This window comes from Bos mutus, chromosome 3 (assembly GCF_027580195.1).
Source record: "Bos mutus isolate GX-2022 chromosome 3, NWIPB_WYAK_1.1, whole genome shotgun sequence".
Classification (NCBI taxonomy): Eukaryota; Metazoa; Chordata; class Mammalia; order Artiodactyla; family Bovidae; genus Bos; species Bos mutus.
This window is the reverse complement of record NC_091619.1, coordinates 52,552,443-52,575,576: the sequence shown is the minus strand read 5'-3', so window position 1 is coordinate 52,575,576 and position 23,134 is coordinate 52,552,443. Positions and strand designations below refer to the sequence as shown.

Genomic DNA, 23,134 nt, shown 5'->3' with positions numbered 1-23,134 from the left:
ATAGTGAAGGACAGGGAAGTCTGATGTGCTGCAATCCATGAGGTTGCAAAGAGTCAAACATGAGTGAGCAACTGAACAACAACAAAACCAACATTTAGTCTATCTTAAGTATGTTAGATATGCTGCGATTCATGGGGTCGCAAAGAGTCAGACACGACTGAGCGACTGATCTGATCTGATCTGATCTGAAGTATGTCAGGCAGTAATTTCATCTAGTAGGCACTTTTTATGCTTAAAAGCTTTCAGAATAAAACTAAAAAACATGCATACCAAAATTAGGGCAGAGCATATATCCACATTCTGTGATATACTTAAGTAAAAGCTAATGCTATTTAAACAGTGAGCTCAAGCCCTTCAGACCCCAACCAATTACTTTAGCGGGAAGAGACAGAATTGCAGTTGCTTCAGTGGCAAGTCCATCCAGAGTCTTTGAAATCCAAGAAGCTTTATCCTTTTTACTCTTCTCAATTATGTTTCTTAGGTGTTTTATCTCTGCTTTCATTTCCTCAGCTTTTCTACTAAATCCTTCAGTAAGCAGATCATTTTGAGCCTGAAATAAAGGAAGGTGGGGAGAGGAAACTGCAAACTTTTGAAAAACACATTTTTTCAAGAGTCAGACTTTGTATTTAAGAACTTTGTTAAATTGTCTCTATCTGACACATATGATTATTCTCTCTTATTAGATTATCAAAGGATAATGTTTGTGGCAGAGAATATCTTCTGAGTTAGACCTGGACAGTGAGAGGAAGAACAGTTCCCAACCTTACTAATGTTTACACACCATTAGGGTTGTGCTTGGCTGCTAAAGTCAAGCATGAGGACAAATGCATTTATATGTTCCAGCCAAAACTCTGGGTTGGAAGAGAACTATTAGTCCACTTGCACAAATTATCAGTTTCATTTGGGATGGCATGGTCACTTATATTGTGGAAATACGGGAACTTATAAGCCGATCAAGAAATTGCACATAAACATGTCTAGATGGGAAAGGAACACACCTCCCACACAAGCTATGTAGTGATTCAGGCAAGCTATTCACACCTGGAGACAACTACAGCAAGTTTAGAAGACATAACCTCCCCACATTTTTATGTCTGAACATATCAGATAGTTTTAGGTCAACATAGATCCAAATTAGAGTCTTTGTGCTTGTAAGGTTCCTGATCATTGACAGTAATCTTAGCAAAGTACCAAGTTGCTGCTAATATTAAAAACATCTGGATGGAATTGTTGTTTGATAATCCATGAAATCCCCATGAGATCATCCTAGAATCACAACTACATAGCACCTAAAACCTTGGAGATGATATTTATATTCTTTAAGTACTTAGGGGGACCAAAGTCATCATAGCTTCTCCAGGGTCTCAGTGTGGAGCAAAATTCAAAGGTCTTTTGAAAAGCCAGGATTCAAAACTTTGATTAAAGCGAATGTGGTAATGCCAGTAGTGCTTTTTTTTTTTTTTTTTTTTTTATTTTGCTTTAACTTTTACCCATTCCCTCTTGATGTGTCAGCTCAGTGTCTGTCAGGAACTGGTGAGACCATGCCAGACTTACCTTCAGCCTGTGTTCCAGTAGCCTTTCCTTCTCTTTCTCAAAGTTTTCTCTTTCTCTCTCCAGCTTCTCTCTCAGCTGGGCTATGTTTTCCCTGAGACTTCTGTCTTGAGCTTCCATCTGCTGTTGCTGCTCGTATTGTTTCTGTATTAGCAATTCGCGTTCCCTCTCAGTTGCCTCCTTCCTGGCTTGCTCCTCTGCCCAACAAAGGTTTCAGAAAAAGAAGCAAGTAACAGATTAGACTCAAACTCTACTTTCTTGAGATTAGAAACCAAATCAACTTTGAAAAGAGAGTGGGAAATCTCAGAATTCACCTGGTGCCACACATCAGGAGCAGATTTGAGAATATGATGGGAAAGGTCTTGACCATCTGGCTGATATCCAACCACAACTCTGTTATTTTCAGATTTAGCAGTGTGTATTCCACAGAAGAAGTGGAAGCTCATTATTTTGGAAAGATCTTTATTTGATCTGTTAAAGGGCATTGAATGAACATCCCCACCCTGCTAAGATATGAGCCCCATACCTGCTATGGCCTTTGCTGCATCAGTGAGGGCTTTATCTGACTGCAGGATGGATATCTCGATTGCCACCTGAGACTGCAGGAAGTTCTGGAGGACCTCATTTGTCTAAGGAATTAAGAAGAACCAAAGCACTTTAGATTCCTACCAAGGAGACTTGTTCTGTATAAATGAGTCCTTCTGTGTCATTTTCACTTTCTGCTTAAAATGTCCCAGGAGCTTCTTACAAAGCATTCAAGCTTCTGAGTGTCACCAGAGACTCTGCATGTCTCCTTTCAGTCCCCCGCCCAGTGCTATTTTCTTTTATCTGCCCCAGGTATCAAGCAGTCAGAATTAATTGCAGTTGTACAAACTCACAATCTCATATATTTGCATGTTTACCTGGGGCTCTTCCCTTTGGATAACATCTCAACCTAAACAACATACAAAATATTTCAACTGATATTCCCCTTCTTTTCCAGGAAATTTTCCTAAACTATATGTCCAATGTGATTGTCAGATTGTAATTCATGCTGCTGTTGTCTCCTGCTACTTGCTAGTGTGTAATCTTAGGCAATTTATTTAAGCAGTTTGTGCTTCCTAATTCACATATAGAAAATGTGGATAATAAGACTAGATGCTTCAGAACAACTTTAGGAGGATTAAGTTTAAATTTCCAGAGAAAAAGCTTAACATTATGCCTATAGGCAATAACAGTTTTATATATATTATTTGTATTATTATTATGTTTATTATCACTACCAGTGAAGCCCAAGATCATAGGTTCATAAATGTTATCTTTCCATATTTGAGGGTCTGTTTATTTGACATCTGTCCACTTTGATCAGCCTTGAGTATAAGGATTCTGACTTTGCATCATAAATACTCAGCATGTGGCACATTAAATGTCATGTTATAGGATAAAGAAAATGAATGACTTCCATTCTCTCTCTGATGGATATCAGAAATTGATACTCATTTTGGGGGAATGGCCATTTCTCCTCGACAATAAATAACATGTAATAATGGAGTAGCTTTCATAGTAAACAAAAGAGTCCAAAATGCAGTACTTAGGTGTAATCTCAAAAATGACAGAATGATATGAGTTTGTTTCCAAGGCAAACTATTCAATACCACAATAATACAAATCTGTGCCCCAAACAATAATGCCAAAGAAGCTGAAATTGAACAGTTCTATGAAGATCTACAAGACCGTCTAGAACTAACACCAAAAGAAGATATCCTTTTCATCATAGGGGACTGGAATGCAAAAGTGAGAAGTCAAGAGATATCTAAAGTAACAGGCAAATTTGGCCTTGGAATAGAAAATGAAACAGGACAAAGGCTAATAGAATTTTGTCAAGAGAATTCAAGGTTCATAGCAAACACCCTTTTTCAACAACACAAAAGAAGACTCTACACATGGAACAATACTACCAGATGGTCAATACTGAAATCAGATTGATTATATTCTTTGCAGCCAAAGATGGAAAAGCTCTGTACAGTCAGTAAAAACAAGACTGGGAGCTGACTGTGGCTCAGATCATGAACTCCTTATTGCAAAATTTAAACTTCAATTGAAGAACATAGGGAAAACCAATAGACCATTCAGGTATGACCTAAATCAAATCCCTCATGATTATAGTGGAAGTTATGAATAGATTCAAATGATTATATCTGATAAAGTGCCTGAAGAACTATGGACGGAGGATCGTGACACTGTACAGGAGGTGGTGATCCAAACCGTCCCCAAGAAGAAGAAGTGCAAAGAGGCAAAATGGTTGTCTGAGGAAGCCTTACAAATAGCTGAGAAAAAAGAGAAATTAAGTCAAAGACAAAGGAGAAAATGAAAGATATATCCATCTAAATGCAGAGTTTCAGAGAACAGCAAGGAGAAATAAGAAAGCCTTTTTAAGTGAACAATGCAAAGAAATAGAGGAAAACAATAGAATGGGAAAGACTAAAGATTTCTTCAAGAAAATGAGAGATACCAAGGGAACATTTCATGCAAAGATAGGCACAAATAAGGACAGAAATGGTAAGGACCTAATAGAAGAAGATATTAAGAAGAGGTGACAAGAATACACAGAAGAACTATACAAAAAAGATCTTAATGAACCAGATAAACATGATGGTATGATCACTCACCTAGAGCCAGACATCCCTGGAGTGTGAGGTTAAGTGGATCTCAGGAAGCATCTCTACAAACAAAGCTAGTGGAAGTATTGGAATTCCAGCTGAGCTATTTCAAATCTGAAAAGGAGATGCTGTAAAAGTGCTGCACTCAATATCCCAGCTAATTTGGAAAACTCACCATGGCCACAGGACTGGAAAAGGTCAGTTTTCATTACAATTCCAAAAAGAGAAATGCCAAAGAATGTTCAAAGTACCACACAATTGCACTCATTTCACATGCTAGCAAGGTCATGCTCAAAATCCTTCAAGTTAAGTTTCAATAGTATGCAAACCAAGAACTTTCAGGTTTTCAAGCTAGATTTAGAAAAGGCAGAGGAACCAGAGATCAAATTGCCAACATATGTTGGATTACAGAATAATCAAGAGAATTCTAGAAAAACATCTACTTTTCTTCATTGACTACACTAAAGCTTTTGACTATGTGGGTCACAACAAACTGTGGAAAATTCTTAAAGAGATGGGAATACCAGATACCTTACCTGCCTCCTGTGAAACCTGTATGCAGGTCAAGAAGCAACAGTTAGAACTGGACATGGAACAACAGACTGGTTCAAAATTGGGAAAGGAGTACATCAAGACTGTATATTATCACCATGCTTATTTAATTTCTATGCATAGTACATCATGCAAAATACCTGGCTGGCTGAAAAACAAGCTGGAATCAAGATTTCAGGGAGAAATATCAATAACCTCAGATATGTAGATGGCACCATCCTTTTATGGCAGAATGTGAAGAAGAATTTTAAAAACCTCTTGATAAAGGTGAAAGAGGAAAGTGAAAAAGTTGGCTTAAAACTCAATCTTCAAAACACTAAGATCAGGGCATCCAGTCCCATCACTTCATGGCAAATAAGTGGGGAAACAATGGAAACAGTGACAGACTTTATTTTCTTGGTCTCCAAAATCACTGCAGATGGTGACTTCAGCCATGATTTAAAAGACACTTGCTCCCTGGAAGAAAAGCAATGACAAACCTACATAGCATATTAAAAAACAGAGACACTGCTGACAAAGGTCTGTATCACCAAAGCTATGGTTTTTCTAGTAGTCATATATGGATGTGAGAGTTGGACAATAAAAATATCTGAGCACCAAAGAATTGATGCCTTCAAACTACAGTTCTGGAGAAGACTTTTGAGAGTCCCTTGGACAGCAATCAAATCAAATCAGTCAATCCTAAGGGAAATCAACCCTAAATATGCACTGGAAGGACTGATGCTGAAGCCAAAGCTCCAATAATTTGGCTCCCTGATGTGAAGAGCCTACTCAGTAGAAAAGACCCTGATGCTGAGAACAATTGAAGGCAGGAGGAGAAGGGAATGACAGAGGATGAAATGGTTGGATGGCATCACCAACTCAATGGACAGGAATTTGAACAAACTCCCAGAGTTGATGAAAGACAGGGAAGCCTGATGTGCTACAGTCTACAGTGTCACAGATTCAGACATGACTGAGAGACTGCACAACAACAAGGCCCTGAGCTGTCATGATATCCCCATGCTCTCTCTCACATGGTGTTTTGCTCTCAGATTTTCAGGAGACCCCCTGGACTCTATTCTGTAGGCTCCCCATGCTCCCCTTGTTCCTCACCTTCACTCCTTTCCTGGGCACATGGCAATAGTCCTGTTGTAATCTTTCCATTGCTTTCCTGTAGAGTTTGTGCCCTCCAGAAACAGAGAAACTCCCTGCTGAAATACTTTCCTTTAGGGTCTTCGAAATTTGATCAAGTTTAGTCTGGCAGTATTTAGCAGATGCCTCTTCATTCTGTTGCAAAAAACCTTCCTTCTTATTCTTTATGATTTCCTACAGGGTAAATGTAGAGATGTCACCAGAAGCATGGAATAGAGGAGATAAATTTTCAAGAAATCTAATAGAAAGATTGGTCTAAGGTGATCCTCATGAGAAAACCATTCTAGTGGAGCAACACAAGCAATGTAGCCAAAATACAGAGATTTTCTCCCAACTCTGAAACCTCTGTAAGACTATACAGAAGTTTCTTAATCTCCCTGAAATTCAGTTTCTTCTTTTGTGAAATCCCACTTTTGAATTAACTCTTCCCTAGTGGTTCAAGTTGGTAAAGAATCTGCCTGCATGCAGAAGACCTGGGTTTGATCCCTGTGTCGGGAAGATCCCCTAGAGAAGGAAATGGCAACCCACTCCAGTACTCTTGCCTGGAGAAAACCATGGACAGAGGAGCAGGGCAGGTTAGAGTCCATGGGATTGCAAAGAGTTGGAGACAACTGTGTGACTTTCACTTTCTTTTTTATTACTAGTAACTCTAACATCCTGTGGTTCTATCTTCAACAAAAGCAATAAGACAAATAAAAAAGAAACTAAATATAAAGAACAATCTTTGTTGAGAGAGTCTGCCCAGGGAAATCAAGAGCAATCATCTCAGGACTGAGTTAGGAGAGTTTTGAAATAATGTCACAATTCACTAAAGGAGAAATGAATGCTTGACAGATCTGTTGGATCTTGAACAAATTCCCCAAGGTTCAAAGAAAAAGGATATATGGTCCTTTAGGATTCTCTGTCCCATGAGAATCTGGGCAACTTTATCCTGAATAGGAGATAAACTATAGGATGAATATATACAATTCCAGACGTCATTCCAGAAGGGCATGAATTTGAAAGGACAAATGCTAAACACAGTACCAGGAGCTTCTTCTGGAAGTCCTGATTTTCATCCTTGAAAGACTGATTCATGAATACTACAATGGCTTCCCTCTCACAGGCTGTGTGCACCTCCAGCAGCTCCTGGAGCGTGTCTGTGGGGAGGTTCAGTCGCTGGGTCATCTGCTCACTGTAGTAGTCAGCTGCCTTCTGCATGGCTGCTGAATTCTCCAGGTGGGCCAGAGTTGTCACTGCATTCTCCAAACAAGGAATTCCTCCACTGTTGATGGCATCTACATAGGTCACAACCAGAGTCCCCAGACCTGAATAAAATAAGAAACATGAAGACATATCAATTTTTCACTCAGTGAGATCCAAGGTTTTGAAATTACCATTCTAAAACCACACACACACACACAAACTCACACATCTCAACTTCTACTCTCATCACTTTCATTTTTACATTTACTGTTTCATTTATTTGAGCCATAACTTTAAGGAAATGTCAAATACCTACCTTCATCCAACATAATTGGAGATGTCTCAGAAAAATTGTTTCATAATAGCACAAATTAAGAGAATAATACTGACTACACAGGTAAACAGATTAGTAGAATAATTTAAATAATATTTGTTCCTAACTCCTAACTTTTTGATGGATTTTTCAGGGAGTCAGAAACTAATATTTATTTTGGACTGGTTTAAACTCACTTCTAAGTAGTCTCCTTAAGAAGAACACTTGCAGTATAAGACTTCCTCTGAGAAGTATTTGATCATTTATTGACTTTTGTCATCAATGGTGGGGATCTTTTTAAATGTAGGAACCCCAGGTATCAGTTACAAGTGATTTTAGAAAGGAATTTACTAATCCCATGATGACAGATAATTTCTGAAACACATACATACTTATCTCTGGAGTATGAAAATGTAGAATTACATACTTCTTTATAAAATGAAACTACTGAAGAACATATAAATGAATGTTTAATTTATATCAGGCCATAAAGAAATACGATTTTGGAAAAGTAGACTCACGCTTCCCAGTGACCTTCACCCCTTCCCTGAGGATCTTGGTTCTTGCATGGGTAAAGATATATGAACAGAAAGTATCCGATTGTTCCTTGAATTTAGGATCCAGTTGACTTTCTAAAACTTCATCAAGATGGGCTAGGAGTTCCCTATCATTTACTGGCCGGTCAAAGACAAAACACTTCCGTTTTGGGAAAAAATGCCTGATACACTCCCTGGGTAGGTTGGCCTTTTTAACATTGGGATGTGAACCTGAGGAAGAGAGAAAACAGAAATACAATAAGCACAGTATTCAAATAAGTCAGCTAGAAATTTTAATGACTGGGGATTTTTAATTTTTGGAGTCTTCTCTGCTCATAGAACTTCTTTAATGCACTCACCCAAATTTAACTTATATGAATGACATCTCTGGAGAGAAATTTTAGGAAATATTTGTCTCAGGTAAATGTATTTTGCATCCACAGAACCAAATATACTGCCCACTTTACATGTGTGCTCAGTCACTCAGTCATGTCTGACTCTGCGACTCCATGTACTCCTCTAATCATGGAACCCTCCAGGTAAGAATACTAGAGTGGGTTGCCAGTATTCTATCCAGAGGATCTTCCTGACCCAGGGATTGAACCCATGTCTCCTGCACCTCTCCTGCATTGCAGGTGGATTCTTTACCCCTAAGCCACAGAGGAAGCCTGCCTGCTTTATTGGATATTTATCAAATTTAATGAATTTAATGAATGATCAAATGTCCAGTTCAGGTAGAGTCCAACCAATGTTGGAAGTAAACTGTAGGAACATAATGAAGAGGAGCTACAAAGATAGTGGAGTAACAGTTAAAATAGGACATAAAAACTTCATTGACAGATGCAGTCAAAATTCACACACTACAAATAAGATTAGCTATTTTTCAGTAGAAACTCTGAATACTAAACGTGACTTAAATGTAATTTGAAGAATTCATGACTACTCCATAAACACATTGGTTTTCCCCAATAGTCACCAACCTAAATGTAATTCATTAAAATAATTTATTAACCCAAAATAATTATAATGAATAAATCTGTTAGAATAAAAATAATGATATGATGAGGAAAGTAAAATGAAGGATCTGTTATAAGAAATCATAAAAAAGTATGTATGCAGGTCAGGAAGCAACAGTTGGTTCAACTGTTCAACCAGCAACACACTGATTCAAAATTGGGAAAGGAGTACATCAAGGCTGCATATTGTCACCCTGCTTATTTAACGTCTATGCAGAGTACATCATGTGAAATGCCAGGCTAGATGAAGCACAAGCTGGAATCAGGATTGCTGGGAGAAATATCAATAACCTCAGATACAGATGACACCACCCTTATGGCAGAATGCGAAGAGGAACTAAAGAGCCTCTTGATGAAGGTGAAAGAGGAGAGTGAAAAAGCTAGCTTAAAATTCAACATTCAGAAAACTAAGATCATGGCATCCAGTCCTATCACTTCATGGCAAATAGATGGGGAAACAATGGAAACAGTGACAGACTATTTTCTTGGGCTCCAAACTACTGCAAATGGTGACTGCAGCCATGAAATTAAAAGATGCTTGCTCCTTAGAAGAAAAGCTATGCCAAACCTAGACTGCATATTAAAAAGCAGAGACATTACTTTACCAACAAAGGTCCATATAGTCAAAGCTATGGTCTTTCCAGTAGTCATGTACAGATATGAGAGCTGGATGATAAATAAGGCTGAGCACCAAAGAATTGATGGCTTCGAACTGTGGTGCTGGAGAAGACTCTGAGAGTCACTTGGACAGCAATCAAATCAAATCAGTCAATCCTAAAGGAAATCAACTCTAAATAGTCACTGGAAGGACTGATGCTGAAGCTGAAGCTCCAATACTTTGGCCACATAATGCAAAGAGCCAACTCACTGGAAAAGACCCTGATGCTGGGAAAGACTGAAGTCAGGAGGAGAAGGGGATAACAGAGGATGAGATGGTTAGATTGAATCACCGACTCAATGGACATGAGTTTGAGCAAACTCCCAGAGATGGTGAAGGACAGAGAAGTCTGGCTTGCTGCAGTCTATATGGTCACAAAGAGTTGGATATGACTGAGGGACTGAACAACAAATAGACTGAAATTGAATCCTGGGTGTATTCAGGGTGTAAAGTCACTTTTTGTAGATTATACAACTATCCAATCTCTAGAAAGTTACATCTGTCTTTGAGTAGAGTAAGGGGAATCTGTTCTTCATTGTGATATTATGCCTTACATATGTGATACTATGCCTTACATTAACATTAATAGTTCATTGTTTTCATTGTCACAAAAAATGATAAGCATAATAAGGAACACAAGTGTCTTGTTTTTGAAGAGTTTTAACACATTGTATTTGGATGTTAAGGTACAGTTTACTTTAAGTGTAACTTAATTTTGAGTAATTTTTACTCTAATTCCTAGATAAGTATACTTAGATAATTCACTTAAGCCTCATTATTTTTTTAATAATTTTATGTGAAGCTCTAGCTTATCTATACTTTAAGAGAAGTACATTTATATCTGACTTTCACAACCATCTAGAATAGTTGAAAACATATAGTTCAAAATATTTTATACTTGCATCAAATTTTTCTTTTTTTTTAATCCAAGTATAGTTGATTTACAATATTATATTAAATTCAAGTGTAAAGCATACAGGTTCAGTATTTTTGAAGGTTATACTCTTTTAAAAGTTATCACAACATACTAGGTATAACCTGTGCTATACAATATAAACTTATTGCTTACCTATTTTATATGTAGTAGCTTGTATATCTGAAAATCGTACTTCCATCCTTCCCCTTTCTCTTTACCTCCCCCAGTAATTTTTTTTCTATATCTGTGAGTCTTATTCTGTTTTCCTATATACATGAAGGAATTTTAAGATAACAGAAATAAATGAAAAGATATATTGTGCTCTTGGATTGAAAAACATAATATTGTGAAAATAGCCATACTAGCCAAAACAATCTACAGATTTACTGCAATTCCTATTAAAATACCCAGGACATTTTTTCACAGGACTGAAACAAATAACCCTAAAATTCAAATGGAATCACAAGTGATCTTAAATTGCTAAAGCAACTTTGAGAAAGAAGAGCAAGTCTGAGGTATGACCCTCCCAGACTTCAGACTATATACAAAGATACAGTCATCAAAACAGCATGGTAGCAGCACAAAACAGACACACAGATCAAGGGAATAGAAGGAATAAATTCATGCACCTACAGTTAACTAATGTACAAAGGAGGTGAGATTATGCACTGGAAAAAGAGTCTTTTCAATAAGCCGTTGTGGGAAACTGGACAGCTACATATAAAACAAGGACATTAGTCCATTTCCTCACACCATATATAAAAAGAAACTCAAAATGAATTAAAGATGTAAAAGTAATAACTAAAGCATAAAACTCCTAGAAAAAAGCATAGGCAAAACACTCTTTGATGTAAATAGTAGCTATATTATTTTTGAATCACTCTTCTATCCTATCAAAAATGGGCAGAGGACCTACATAGACATTTTTCCAAACTAGATATACAGAGCCAACAGGTGCAGGGAAAGATGCTCAACAATGATAACTATTAGAGAGCTACAAATCAAAAACAGTCTACATATATTAATAATAAATACTGATGAGGATGTAAAGAAAAAGGAATACTCAAACACTCTTGTTTTTGTTCTGTCCCGAAATCATGTCTGACTCTTTATGATCCTATGGACTGCAGCATGCCAGGCTTCCCTGTCCTTCACTATCTCCCAGAGTTTACTCAAACTCATGACCATTGAGTCGGTGATCCCATCCAACCATCTTATCTTCTGTCACACCCTTCTCCTCCTGCCCTTAATCTTTCCCAGCATCAGGATCTTTTCCAGTGAGTCAGCTTTTCACATCAGTGACCAAAGTATTGGAGCTTCAGCTTCAGCTTTCAGTCTTTCCAGTGAATATTTAGGCTTAGTTTCCTTTAAGATTGACTCATTTGGTTACCTTGCAAGAGTCTTCTCCAACACCACAGTTCAAAAGCCATCAATTCTTTGGTGCACAGCCTTCTTTATGGTTCAACTTTCACATCCATACATGACTACTGGAAAAACCGTAGCTTTGACAATATGGACCTTTGCTGGCAAAGTGATATCTCTGCTTTTTAGTACACTGTCTAGACTTGACATAGCTTTCCTTCTGAGGAGCAAGCATCTTTTAATTTCATGGCTGCAGTCACCATCAACAGTAATTTTGGAGCCCAAGAAAATAAAATCTGTCACTGCTTCCACTTTCCCCCCTTCTGTTTGCCATAAAGTGATGGGACTAGATTCCATGATCTTAATTCATTGAATGTTGAGTTTTAAGCCAGCTTTTTTCACTCTCTTTTCTCACGCTCATCAAGAGGTTCTTTAGTTCCTCTTTACTTTCTGCCATTAGAGTGGTATTATTTGCATATCTGAAGTTGACTTTTCTCCCAGCAATCTTGATGCCAGCTTGTGATTCATCCAGCCTGGCATTTCGCATGATGTACTCTGCATAGAAGTTAAATAAGCAAGGTAGTAATACACAGCCTTGATGTACTCCTTTCCCAATTTGGAACCAGCCTGTTGTTCCATGTCTGGTTTGAACTGTTGCTTCTTGACCTGTATACAGGTTTCTCAGGAGAGAGGTAAGGTATTCCTGAATCTAAGAATTTTCCACAGTTTGTTGTGATCCACACAATCAAAGGCTTTAGCATAGTCAGTGAAGCAGACGTAGATGTTTTTCTGGAATTCCCTTGCTTTTTGTATGATCCAGCAAATGTTGGCAATTTAATCTCTGGTTCCTCTGCCTTTTCTAAATCCAGCTTGTACATCTGGAATTTCTCTGTTTACATACTGCTGAAGCCTAACTTGAAGGATTTTGCAAATTATCTTGTTAACATGTGAAGTGAACACAATTTTATGGTAGTTTGAACATTCTTTGGTATTGTCCTTCTTTGGGGTTGGATGAAAACACTTTCTCCAGTCCTGTGTTCCTTGCTGAGTTTTCCAAATTTGAGTTTTCCAAATTTGATATATTGAGTGCAGCACTTTAACAGCATCATCTTCTAGGATTTTAAGTTGCTCAGCTGAATTCTATCATCTCCACTAGCTTTGTTTCTATCAATGCTTCCTAAAGCCCACTATCTCTCCTGGTTACTCAACTAGTAAAGAAACCACCTGAAGTGCAGGAGACCTGGATTCAATCCCTGGGTTGGGAAGATCTGCTGAGAAGAAAATGGCAACTCACTCCAGTATTCCTGCCTGGAGAATACCATGGACAGAGAAGCCGGGAATATAGTTCATGGGGTTGCAAAGAGTTAGACATGACTGAGTGACTAACACTTTCACTTTCAAAGCCCACTTGACTTCACATTCCAGGATGTCTGGCTCTAGGTGAGTGATCATACCATCGTGGTTATCTGGGTCATTAAAACCCTTTTTGTGTCTGGTTTTTCTGTGTACTCTTGCCACATCTTCTTAATATCTTCTGCTTCTGTTCAGTCCTTACCATTTCTGTCCTTTAGCGTGCCCATCCTTGCATGAAAGTTTCCCCTGGTATCTCCAGTTTTCTTGATGAGATCTCTAGTCTTTCCCACTCTATTGTTTTTCTCTATTTTTTTTTTCTTTTACAGTGTTCACTGAAGAAGATTTTTTTATCTCTTCTTGCTTTTCTTTGGAACTCTACATTCACTTGGGTATATCTTTCCCATTCTCCTTTGCCTTCCACTTCTCTTTTCTCAGCTATTTATAAAGCCTCCTCAGACAACCACTTTGCCTTCTTGATTTCATTTTCTTTGGGATGGTTTTGGTCACTGTCTTCTATATAATGTTACTAACCTCTGTCCATAGTTCTTCATGCACTCTGTCTACAAGACCAGATTCCTTGAATCTACTCACCACTTCCACTGTATAATCATAAGGGATTTGATTTAGGCCATACCTGAGCGGCCTTGTAGTTTTTTTGTGTGCTGTGTTTAGTCAGTCTGTCGTGTCCGACTCTTTGTGACTCCTCTGTCCATGGGGATTCTCCAGCCAAGAATACTAGAGTGGGTTGCCAATTCCCTTCTCCAGGGGTCTTCCCAACCCAGGGATCAAACCCAGGTCTTCTGCATTGAAGGCAGATTCTTTACCAACTGAGCTCACAGGGAACCCTGAATTTTTTCTACTTTCTTCAATTTAAGCCTGAATTTTGCAATAAGGAGTTCATGATCTGAGCCACAGTCAGCTCCAAGTTTTGTTTTTGCTGACTGTATAGAGCTTCTCCATTTTTGGCTGCAAAGAATAAAATCAATTTGATTTTGATATTAACCATCTGGTGATGTCCACATGTAGAGTTGTCTCTTATGTTGTTGGAAGAGGGTGTTTGCTATGACAAGTGTGTTCTGTTGACAAAACTCTGTTAGCCTTTGCTCTACTTCATTTTGTACTCCAAGGACAAACTTGCTTGTTACTCCAGGTATCTCTTGACTTCCTACTTTTGCATTCCAGTCCCCTGTGATGAAAAGGACATTTTTTTTATTGTTAGTTCTAGAAGGTCTCATAGGTCTTCATAGAACTGTTCAACTTTAGCTTCTTCAGCATTAGTGGTTAGGGCATAGATTTGAATTAGTGTGATGTTGAATCATTTGTCTTGGAAACAAGCCAAGATCATTCTGTCATTTTTGAGATTCCACCCAAGTACTGCATTATGGACTTTTTTGTTGACTGTGAGGGCTATTCCATTTCTTCTAAGGGATTCTTGCCAACTGTAGTAGATATAAAGGTCATCTGAATTAAATTCACCCATTCCCATCAATTTTAGTTTACTGATTCCTAAAATGTCAATGTTCATTCTTGCCATCTTCTGCTTGACCATGTGCAATTTACCTTGACTCTTGGACCTAACATTCCAGTTCCTATTTGACTTTGTTCTTAATAGCATCAGACTTTACTTTCACCAACAGACACATCTACAACTGACCATCTTTTCTGCTTTGGCCCAGCCTCTTCATTCTTTCTGGAACTATTTCTATGCTCATCTCCAGTAGCGTGTTGGAAACCTTCTCACCTGGAGGGATCATCTTCTGGTGTCACATCTTTTTGCCTTTTCATATTGTTCATGGCATTCTTGAGGCAACACTGGAGTGGTTTGCCATTCCCTCCGCCAGTGAACAAGGTTTTATCAGAACTTTCTACTATGACTCATCCATTTGGGTGGCCCTGCATGGCATGACTCATAGCTTCATTGAGTTATGCAAGCCCCTTCACCATGACATGGCTGTGATCCATGAAGGGATAAACACTCTTGTAGGAATATAAATTGGTACAGCCACCATGGAAAACAATGTGGAAGTTTTCAAAAACTAAAAATGAACTTCCATATAATTCAATAATGCCATGCCTGGATATAAAGCATGGGGGGGAAAAACCCACTAATTTGAAAGGGTACATTCTCTCTAATGTTCATAGCAGCACTATGAAACAATAGCCAAAATGCTGAAGCAATCTATGGAATAATACTTGGCCATTATAGAGAACAAAATTCTTTGCAGGAACATGGATAGACCTAGAGAATATTATGCTAGTGAAATAAGTCAGACAAAGACAGACAAATGCTATAAGATATCACTTATATGTAAAATCTAAAAAATAAAAAAGCAAATATACATAGTTCTGAATAATTTCATTTGACTTAAACCCTATTCTTCAGTGAACAAAACTCTAGTTGCTAGAACTTATCAAGGAATAACAACCTATTTCCCAGGCACCATTTCTATGAGTCTTGACCTAGTTTCAAATACAGATGCTATCACAGAGATGATGGGCAGTGTTTCATAGCTTTGACCCTCTTTAGGACCATCCACACCCAAGCCATTTTCTGATACCTTTAATCAGCTTCAAGGCCTTCTCCAGGTACTCATCTTCTGTGATAGGGTCATCATTTAATTTAAGCTCCAGGGTGAAATCCCGTACAGTCCAGATAAAGTCTGGAAAAAAACTCACAAACTCTACGGAATCTCTTACTCCATCCATTTTTGGAGAGGACTTGGCCCTGATGAGTTCTGTGAGCTCTGTCACATAACTAGCACTTGGTTAAGAAAAATAATACATATGAAGAATTCCCACATTTTTCTTATAAAAAATTATAAGCTCTCTCTTTTGACCTGGGTCCCGTCTCCTACAACAAAGGCAATTCAACCACAGGGAAGGGGAATCTGGTTTGGTCTCCATTCTCATCAATTTTTCAGTAAAACCAGGATACTGCAATTTCTCCAAGGCATCATTGTTGATGGTGTTCATGCTGTTGTAGACGAAAGTGCTGCTCAAAAGCACAGCCAGGGCAAAGATCCATGAGTCGTTCTTAGAGTCACCCTGGAAAACATATGAAAGCAAGCACTTAGCCATCTTCTCTTCAAAAACTGATTCAGTTATTTGTTTAATATCTTTTATTTGTTATTTCAGATAATTAATATAATGTTGTAGAAAGAAAAAACCTTGAAAACAGAATTAAAGGAACAACTTAACTTGGGCAATTATACTGACATTTTTTGTGATCTCTGTTCCCCCATCAATAAAAATTCAGATAATATATTCCTCCAAGTGTCCCTTTTTTTCTGAATGGGATGAAATAAGATAATATAGGTTAAAAAAAGAAAAGTAGAATACCTCTTAATCAATTCATTTTTCAATAATACATGACACCACATGCTCATTTAACAAAAAAGTAAACCACAAAATGTATACTTTGCTGGTCACAACTGAATGCTCAGAATAGATGCAGTTAAAATAAATATTTATGAAAACTGTTACTAAATGTTACACATTTTTCTTATACATAGGGAGCAAATATAAATGATAATGGATATATTATCTCATGGTATTTACAAATATTTAAAAACAAATACAACAAAGATAATAATATATTCAAATATCTTACATATTAGTAGTGAATCTAAGCAGTAAAACCAATAGCCATTATAGTAAAAATAATGGATCTGTCACACGGAATAAATCTGTCTTACCTTTTCCACATCCCCCAGGCCCTCAGTGTCCAGAAGGACCAGGATATGCTCTGATTTGGAAGGGTGAGGCACACACCACATCCAGATGCCCTTGGTTTTAGACTGCACTGTGGAGCCCAGAGGGAAACCTGCAAAGGGAGGGAAGAAAGCAACATTCAGTGACAGCAGATTGTCCAAACAGCCAAGCAACTACAAAGTCCAAATTGTTAGAATATGGGTATCCCAGTACACAAGATGGTACTTTCTCTGTTTCAATAATGTTCTAATTTTTATGTCTTCTATTCCTAGAAAGAAGGAATATTAATATTGAGAATGATGCCAAGCAATGGCTCAAGATGGAGACAAACAGATATCCATGAATCAGACAAAACATAGGTCCCTGATAACTGTAACAAGAATACTTTGAAAGAAAGATGAGACTCAAAGCCCAAGAGAATTGAATTGATGAAAGACATAGGAAGGGGAAAAGTGGAAAAAGGAAACTAAGATAATATTTTTTGCCCAAAAAAAAAAAACTTTTTTAATAAGGGACAGGGATGCTAGCCATAATATCATGTGAAATCCAGTAAGGATTTTTTAAGACAGATATTCAAACATTTTCTCATGTTGATGGTAATAGTCCATAGAAAAATAAAATGTGTTTTTGAGACGGAGGAGACACAAAAGCAGGAAATAGTGCTTGAGGAGGTCTGAGAAGGTAGGATTTTTGACCATTCAGTTCAGTTCAGTCGCTCAGTCGTGCTTGACTCTTTGCAACCCCCTGAACCACAGCGCACCAGGCCTCCCTGTCCATCACCAACTCCCAGAGTCCACCCAAACCCACATCCATCAAGTCAATGATGCCATCCAACCATCTCATCCTCCATTGTCCCCTTCTCCTCCTGCCCTCAACCTTTCCCAACATCAGAGTATTTTCCAGTGAGTCAGCTCTTCATATCAGATGGCCAAAGTATTGGAGTTTCAGCCTCAACATGAGTCCTTCCAATGAACACCCAGAACTGATCTCCTTTAGGATGGACTGGGTAGATCTCCTTGTAGTCCAAGGGACTCTCAAGAGTCTTCTCCAACACCACAGTTCAAAAGCATCAATTCTTTGGTGCTCAGCTTTCTTTATAGTCCAACTCTCACATCCATACATGAATACTGGAAAAACCATAGCCTTGACTAGATGGACCTTTGTTGGAAAAATAATGTCTCTGCTTTTCAATATGCTGTCTAGGTTGGTCATAACTTTCCTTCCAAGGAGTAAGCATCTTTTAATTTCATGGCTGCAATCACCATCTGAAGTGATTTTGGAGCCCAGAAAAATAAAGTCAGCCACGTTTCCACGGTTTCCCCATTATCTGCCATGAAGTGATGGGACCAGATGCCATAATCTTTGTTTTCTGAATGTTGAGCTTTAAGCCAACTTTTTCACTCTCCTCTTTCACTTTCATCAAGAAGCTCTTTAGTTCTTCTTCACTTTCTGCCATAAGGGTGGTGTCATCTGCATATCTGAGGTTATTGATATTTCTCCCTGCAATCTTGATTCCAGCTTGTGCTTCATCCAGCTCAGCGTTTCTCATGATGTACTCTGCATATAAGTTAAATAAGCAGGGTGACAATATACAGCCTTGACGTACTCCTTTTCCTATTTGGAACCAGTCTGTTGTTCCATGTCCAGTTCTAACTATTGCTTCCTGACCTGCATACAGGTTTCTCAAGAGGCAGGTCAGGCGGTCTGGTATGCCCATCTCTTTCATAAGAGAGATTTTCCTTAACAGGAATAAAGCAAAGAATATGACAACAAATTATAGTAAGGTACTGATTTAGTGGTGAGAATTATAGCTGGAAGTTTGGTTTATTGAGAGGAATTTGGTTCTCCCTGCACATGATCAGGTAAGAAAATTAAGAAGCTGGGATGTACCTGGATTCAAGTAACTGGCTCTTAATGTAGTACAACACTCACCATGGTTCTGTCCTGCAAGACGGTTCATCAAGTAGGATTTGCCGGTACGATACAGTCCTACAATGGCCACCACCACCACTGGCTGAGAAATGTTCTCAAGAATCTGTAGAGCTTTCCGATTCACTGAAAGCTGTGCATTTTTGTTTTCTACTAGACAGATGGGATCCATCATGTTGGGTCCAGATGCCATGGTAACTTGACAACCTAGGAGAGATTCCTAGTAGAAATAAGATTACAAAGTTATTCTGTGACTCTGAGGTATCCAAAGTACTTATTATTTAGGAGTGGGTGAAACTACTGTGCTTTCTGTGAGACAAAATGTAACCTAAATTAGCATATTACAGAGGGTTCTTCCATCATTTCCCCAAATCTCTGATGATGTTGGTAATGAAACAAAGTATTATCACTCTCCATATTTTCACTACTATAATAATAATAAGATACACATAATTGTCACCATGCATTGAGGGCCCACAATATCCCAAGCCCTATGACACATACCTTATATACCCAGCTACATTGATACTATAAGTGTCAGCCTACAAGTTACAAAATATTATCTCCACTTTGAAAATGAGATACGTGTCTCACAAAGCCTAATGTAGTAAGTCATAGAGCCTGGAGTGAAAACTTAAGACAATTGAACAAAATGAAGACTAACAAACTCTAGGCTCTTGTTTCCCAAAAGAGACATCATAAACAAAAATGTCACCTAGAACAACCATGTAATTATTCTGTTAAATAGTCAAAGGTTTAAAGCAACCAAACAAGTACCTGAATTTAAAAAGCCCTGTTAAAATGGTAGGAAAATATGTGGTATTTTCTCTTGTCCTTGGTCCACACACTACTCAATGAGGTGTAATCTTTGTCTGAGGGAGGTAGTAACCCATTTACAACTTTTATCCAGAAAGAAGAGAACAGAATTTATTTATAGTATTCTAACCTATCTGAGAGTTACCAATCCTAGTCTCTGTACTACTTCACATGGATCTCGGCCAAAGGTTGTGAAGGAATATGTAGTAGCATAACTTAATTATCAGTTGGAAAGAAACAGTAGAAAATGCAGAGAGACAAAAGCCTGGGGCCAGAGATTAACAATAAGGACATCAAAGAGACCATCTAAGGAAGCATTCCAGTTTCCAATTTCCTTCTTCAAATTAAACGGAGCAGAGCAGACTATTAACAATCTTATAATCTATTATGAGCTTCCTAAAGGACTGGTGTCTCCTTCTACTAATTTGGATCTCAGGTAGGGAGCAGCAGAGAGAATTGATTGAGAAAGTTGAAGAAAGGCTAACCTGCAGACCTTTGTGACCAGACAATATTGGTATGCGGCATTGTGATTTATAATAAGAAATATTTATTTGGCCTTTATCCCTGTTCCTGACAGGTAGCTCCTAAATCCCTTGCAATTTCCCAAGTGATGGGAGTGGTGGATGCATCTTTGTTATATCGTTTGGCCTTTTCCCCCAGTACCTGAAATAGCTATAAAGGGATAAAGAGGAAAGAAGAGTTTTGTTATTCATCAAAAGCTTCTTTCAACCACAACAGTTTATATTAATGAAATGACTGTGGAAATCCCCTAGATAATCACAGAAAGGAGGCTGGTTGCCAGCGGAGCTGCCCTTCTTATTGGAGAGTTAAAACTTTCAGCTTTATCCCCCAACCTCTGGGGAGCAGGGAAGGACTGAAGGTTTAATCACCAGTTACCAATGACTTAATCATTCCTATTTTGTAAAGTCTTCATAAAACATTTTAACTAAAGAAGCTAGGGGAGCTTCAGTTTTGGTAAAGATGGTTAGGTGTCAAAGGGTGGCATGTCTAGAAGGGGCACAGAAGGTCCATACTTTTTAAATACCTGGCCCTATTAATCTCTTCTATCTTGTTGTTTCAGGGATTGTATCCTTTTTTAGTAGATCAATAAGATAGCAAGCAAACAGTTTTCTCTGTGTTCTGTAGAGCACTCTAGCAAATTATTGATTCTGAAGAGGAGACATTTGAGCCTCCAGTCTGTAGCTGGTTAGTCAGAAGTACAGGTGACAATCTAGACTTGCAATTGACAGATGAAGCAAGGGAAGTCCTGAGGGACTGGGCCCTTAACCTCTAGGTTATAGAGTAACTCTTGACAGTTACTATCAGAACTGCTTAGTGTGAAGAAAATGCTATGGTGACCAGAAGTAAAGTGTAAAGAATAGAGTGTTGAGAGGAGAAATAGAATATTTCCTTTTCAGAATGGAGACAAACAGCAGAACATCTAAAGATCCAAAAAGACACTTTAAAAATTAACACACTTAAAGCAGCACATCCATGAAAGAATTGAAAAAGCCATACACAGGTCCAAGGAATATGGATGCCCAGAAATGACCTAAAATGACTAAAATTTTTCCTTAGATAATTCCCAAGTCTCAAAACCAAGGGCAAGTTCAGTAAAAGACTTCCTTGGCACAAGCCAGAATTAATACAATGGGAAAGTTGGATAGTTTTATAAATGCCCAATTTTCAATAACAACAAAAATCATAAGGCATACAAAGAAATAGGAAATCATGGCCTATCAAAGGAATGAAATAAACGGCAAAAAACATCCCTGGAGAAACATATACACTAGATGTTCTAGGCAAAGACTTTAAAATTATTTTCTAATTACCCTAAAAATTAAGGGAAAAAACTAAAGAAAATCAAATAAGCAATATGTGAGCAAAATCAGTAGAGCAACAAAAACAGAAATTATAAAAAGGAACTAAACAAAAATTCTGAGGCCAGAAAATAACTGAATTTAGAAATTTTCTAGAGAGAATCAGCCTTCAGCAGGCAGAAGAAAGAATCAACAAACTTGAAGATAAAACATTTGAAATTATCAAGATTCAGGAACAGAAGGAAGAAATAATTTTTAAGAGACTTGTGGGATACCAATATTTACATTATGGAAGTCAGTGAAGAAGATGGCAAGAGGAAAGGCAAAGAGATTATTTGAGAAAATAAAGGCAGGAAAAAAAAAAAAATGTCAATGTGATGAAAGACATGAGTCTACAAATCTCAACTCAAAAAACCATAAATCCATTGAGACTCAAGCTGAGACATAGTCAACTGTCAAAAGGCAAAAAGAGAATCTTGAAACCAAGAAAGAAGCTACACATCACATCTAATAGGACAATCAACCAACTTTCTCAGCAAAAACCTTGGAGGCCAGAAGGCAGTGGAATGATACATTTAAAGTACTGAAAGTTGAGGGGGGGAAAAGTCCTTGTCAGATAAGAATTCTAATACAATTCTCCTTCAAAAACGAGGTAGAAATTAAGGCATTTCCAGAAAACAAAAGCTGAGAGCTTCGTTACTATTGGACCTGCTTTACAAGAAATTATAATGTGAGTCCTGCAGGTTTAAATAAAAAATATTAGACAGTAACTGGAATGCATATGAAGATATAAAGATGTCTGGCAAAGGATTATAAGTAAACATAAAAACTGGTATTATTGTAATTTTGGGTTATAACTCCACCTTTTATTTTCTACAGTATTTAGAAAACAAATACATAAAAATTATAAATCTATGTTAATGAATGGACAATATTTATTTTTTTTAATTTTATTTTATTTTTAAACTTTACATAATTGTATTAGTTTTGCCAAATATCAAAATGAATCCGCCACAGGTATACATGTGTTCCCCATCCTGAACCCTCCTCCCTCCTCCCTCCCCATACCATCCCTCTGGGTCATCCCAGTGCACCAGCCCCAAGCATCCAGTATCGTGCATCGAACCTGGACTGGCAACTCGTTTCTTACATGATATTTTACATGTTTCAATGTCATTCTCCCAAATCTTCCCACTCTCGCCCTCTCCCACAGAGTCCATAAGACTGTTCTATACATCAGTGTCTCTTTTGCTGTCTCATACACCGGGTTATTGTTACCACCTTTCTAAATTCCATATATATGTGTTAGTATACTGTATTGATGTTTTTCCTTCTGGCTTACTTCACTCTGTATAATAGACAATATTTAAAGATGTAATTTTATTTTATCAAGAACATAAAGTGGCAGGGGAGACAGAGAAATAATTTAGTAGGATTTTTGTATGCATTTGAAGTCAAGTTTTTATCCATTTAAAATTGATTTTATAACATAAAAGTATCATATGTAATTCCATGGCTATCACAAAGAAAATATCTTTAGAATATATGCAAAAGGAAGGTGAAGGGAATCAAAATATGTCTACATATGTCTACTACAAAAAGAGCTAACCATAAAAGAAGGCATAAATAAAACAAATGAAGGA

General features: G+C 37.7%; 1 protein-coding gene across 1 annotated transcript; it reads right to left on the bottom strand.

The window, feature by feature from the left end:
- Positions 1 to 328: 328 nt before the first annotated feature.
- Positions 329 to 19,048, bottom strand: LOC102279915 (guanylate-binding protein 6). The gene is made up of 10 exons (XM_005893676.2): positions 18,859 to 19,048; positions 16,911 to 17,038; positions 16,151 to 16,260; positions 15,774 to 15,970; positions 7,896 to 8,141; positions 6,903 to 7,183; positions 5,838 to 6,050; positions 2,078 to 2,180; positions 1,555 to 1,748; positions 329 to 550 (listed from the first exon to the last, which is right to left on the bottom strand). The coding sequence occupies exons 1-10, from the start codon at positions 19,046 to 19,048 to the stop codon at positions 329 to 331; spliced, it is 1,884 nt and encodes a 627-aa protein (XP_005893738.2).
- Positions 19,049 to 23,134: the final 4,086 nt, after the last annotated feature.

What these genes read in the sequence shown, in the direction of transcription:
- LOC102279915 (XM_005893676.2), bottom strand. Translation starts at nt 19,048, where the DNA reads ATGGCATCTGGACCCAACATGATGGATCCCATCTGTCTAGTAGAAAAC. An exon ending in TCTTGCAGGACAGAACCATG is followed by an intron (nt 17,039 to 18,858) that starts GTGAGTGTTGTA and finishes CTCCCTTTGCAG; the next exon opens with GTTTCCCTCTGGGCTCCACA. An exon ending in ACTTCCAGAAGAAGCTCCTG is followed by an intron (nt 6,051 to 6,902) that starts GTACTGTGTTTA and finishes TTTACCCTGTAG; the next exon opens with GAAATCATAAAGAATAAGAA.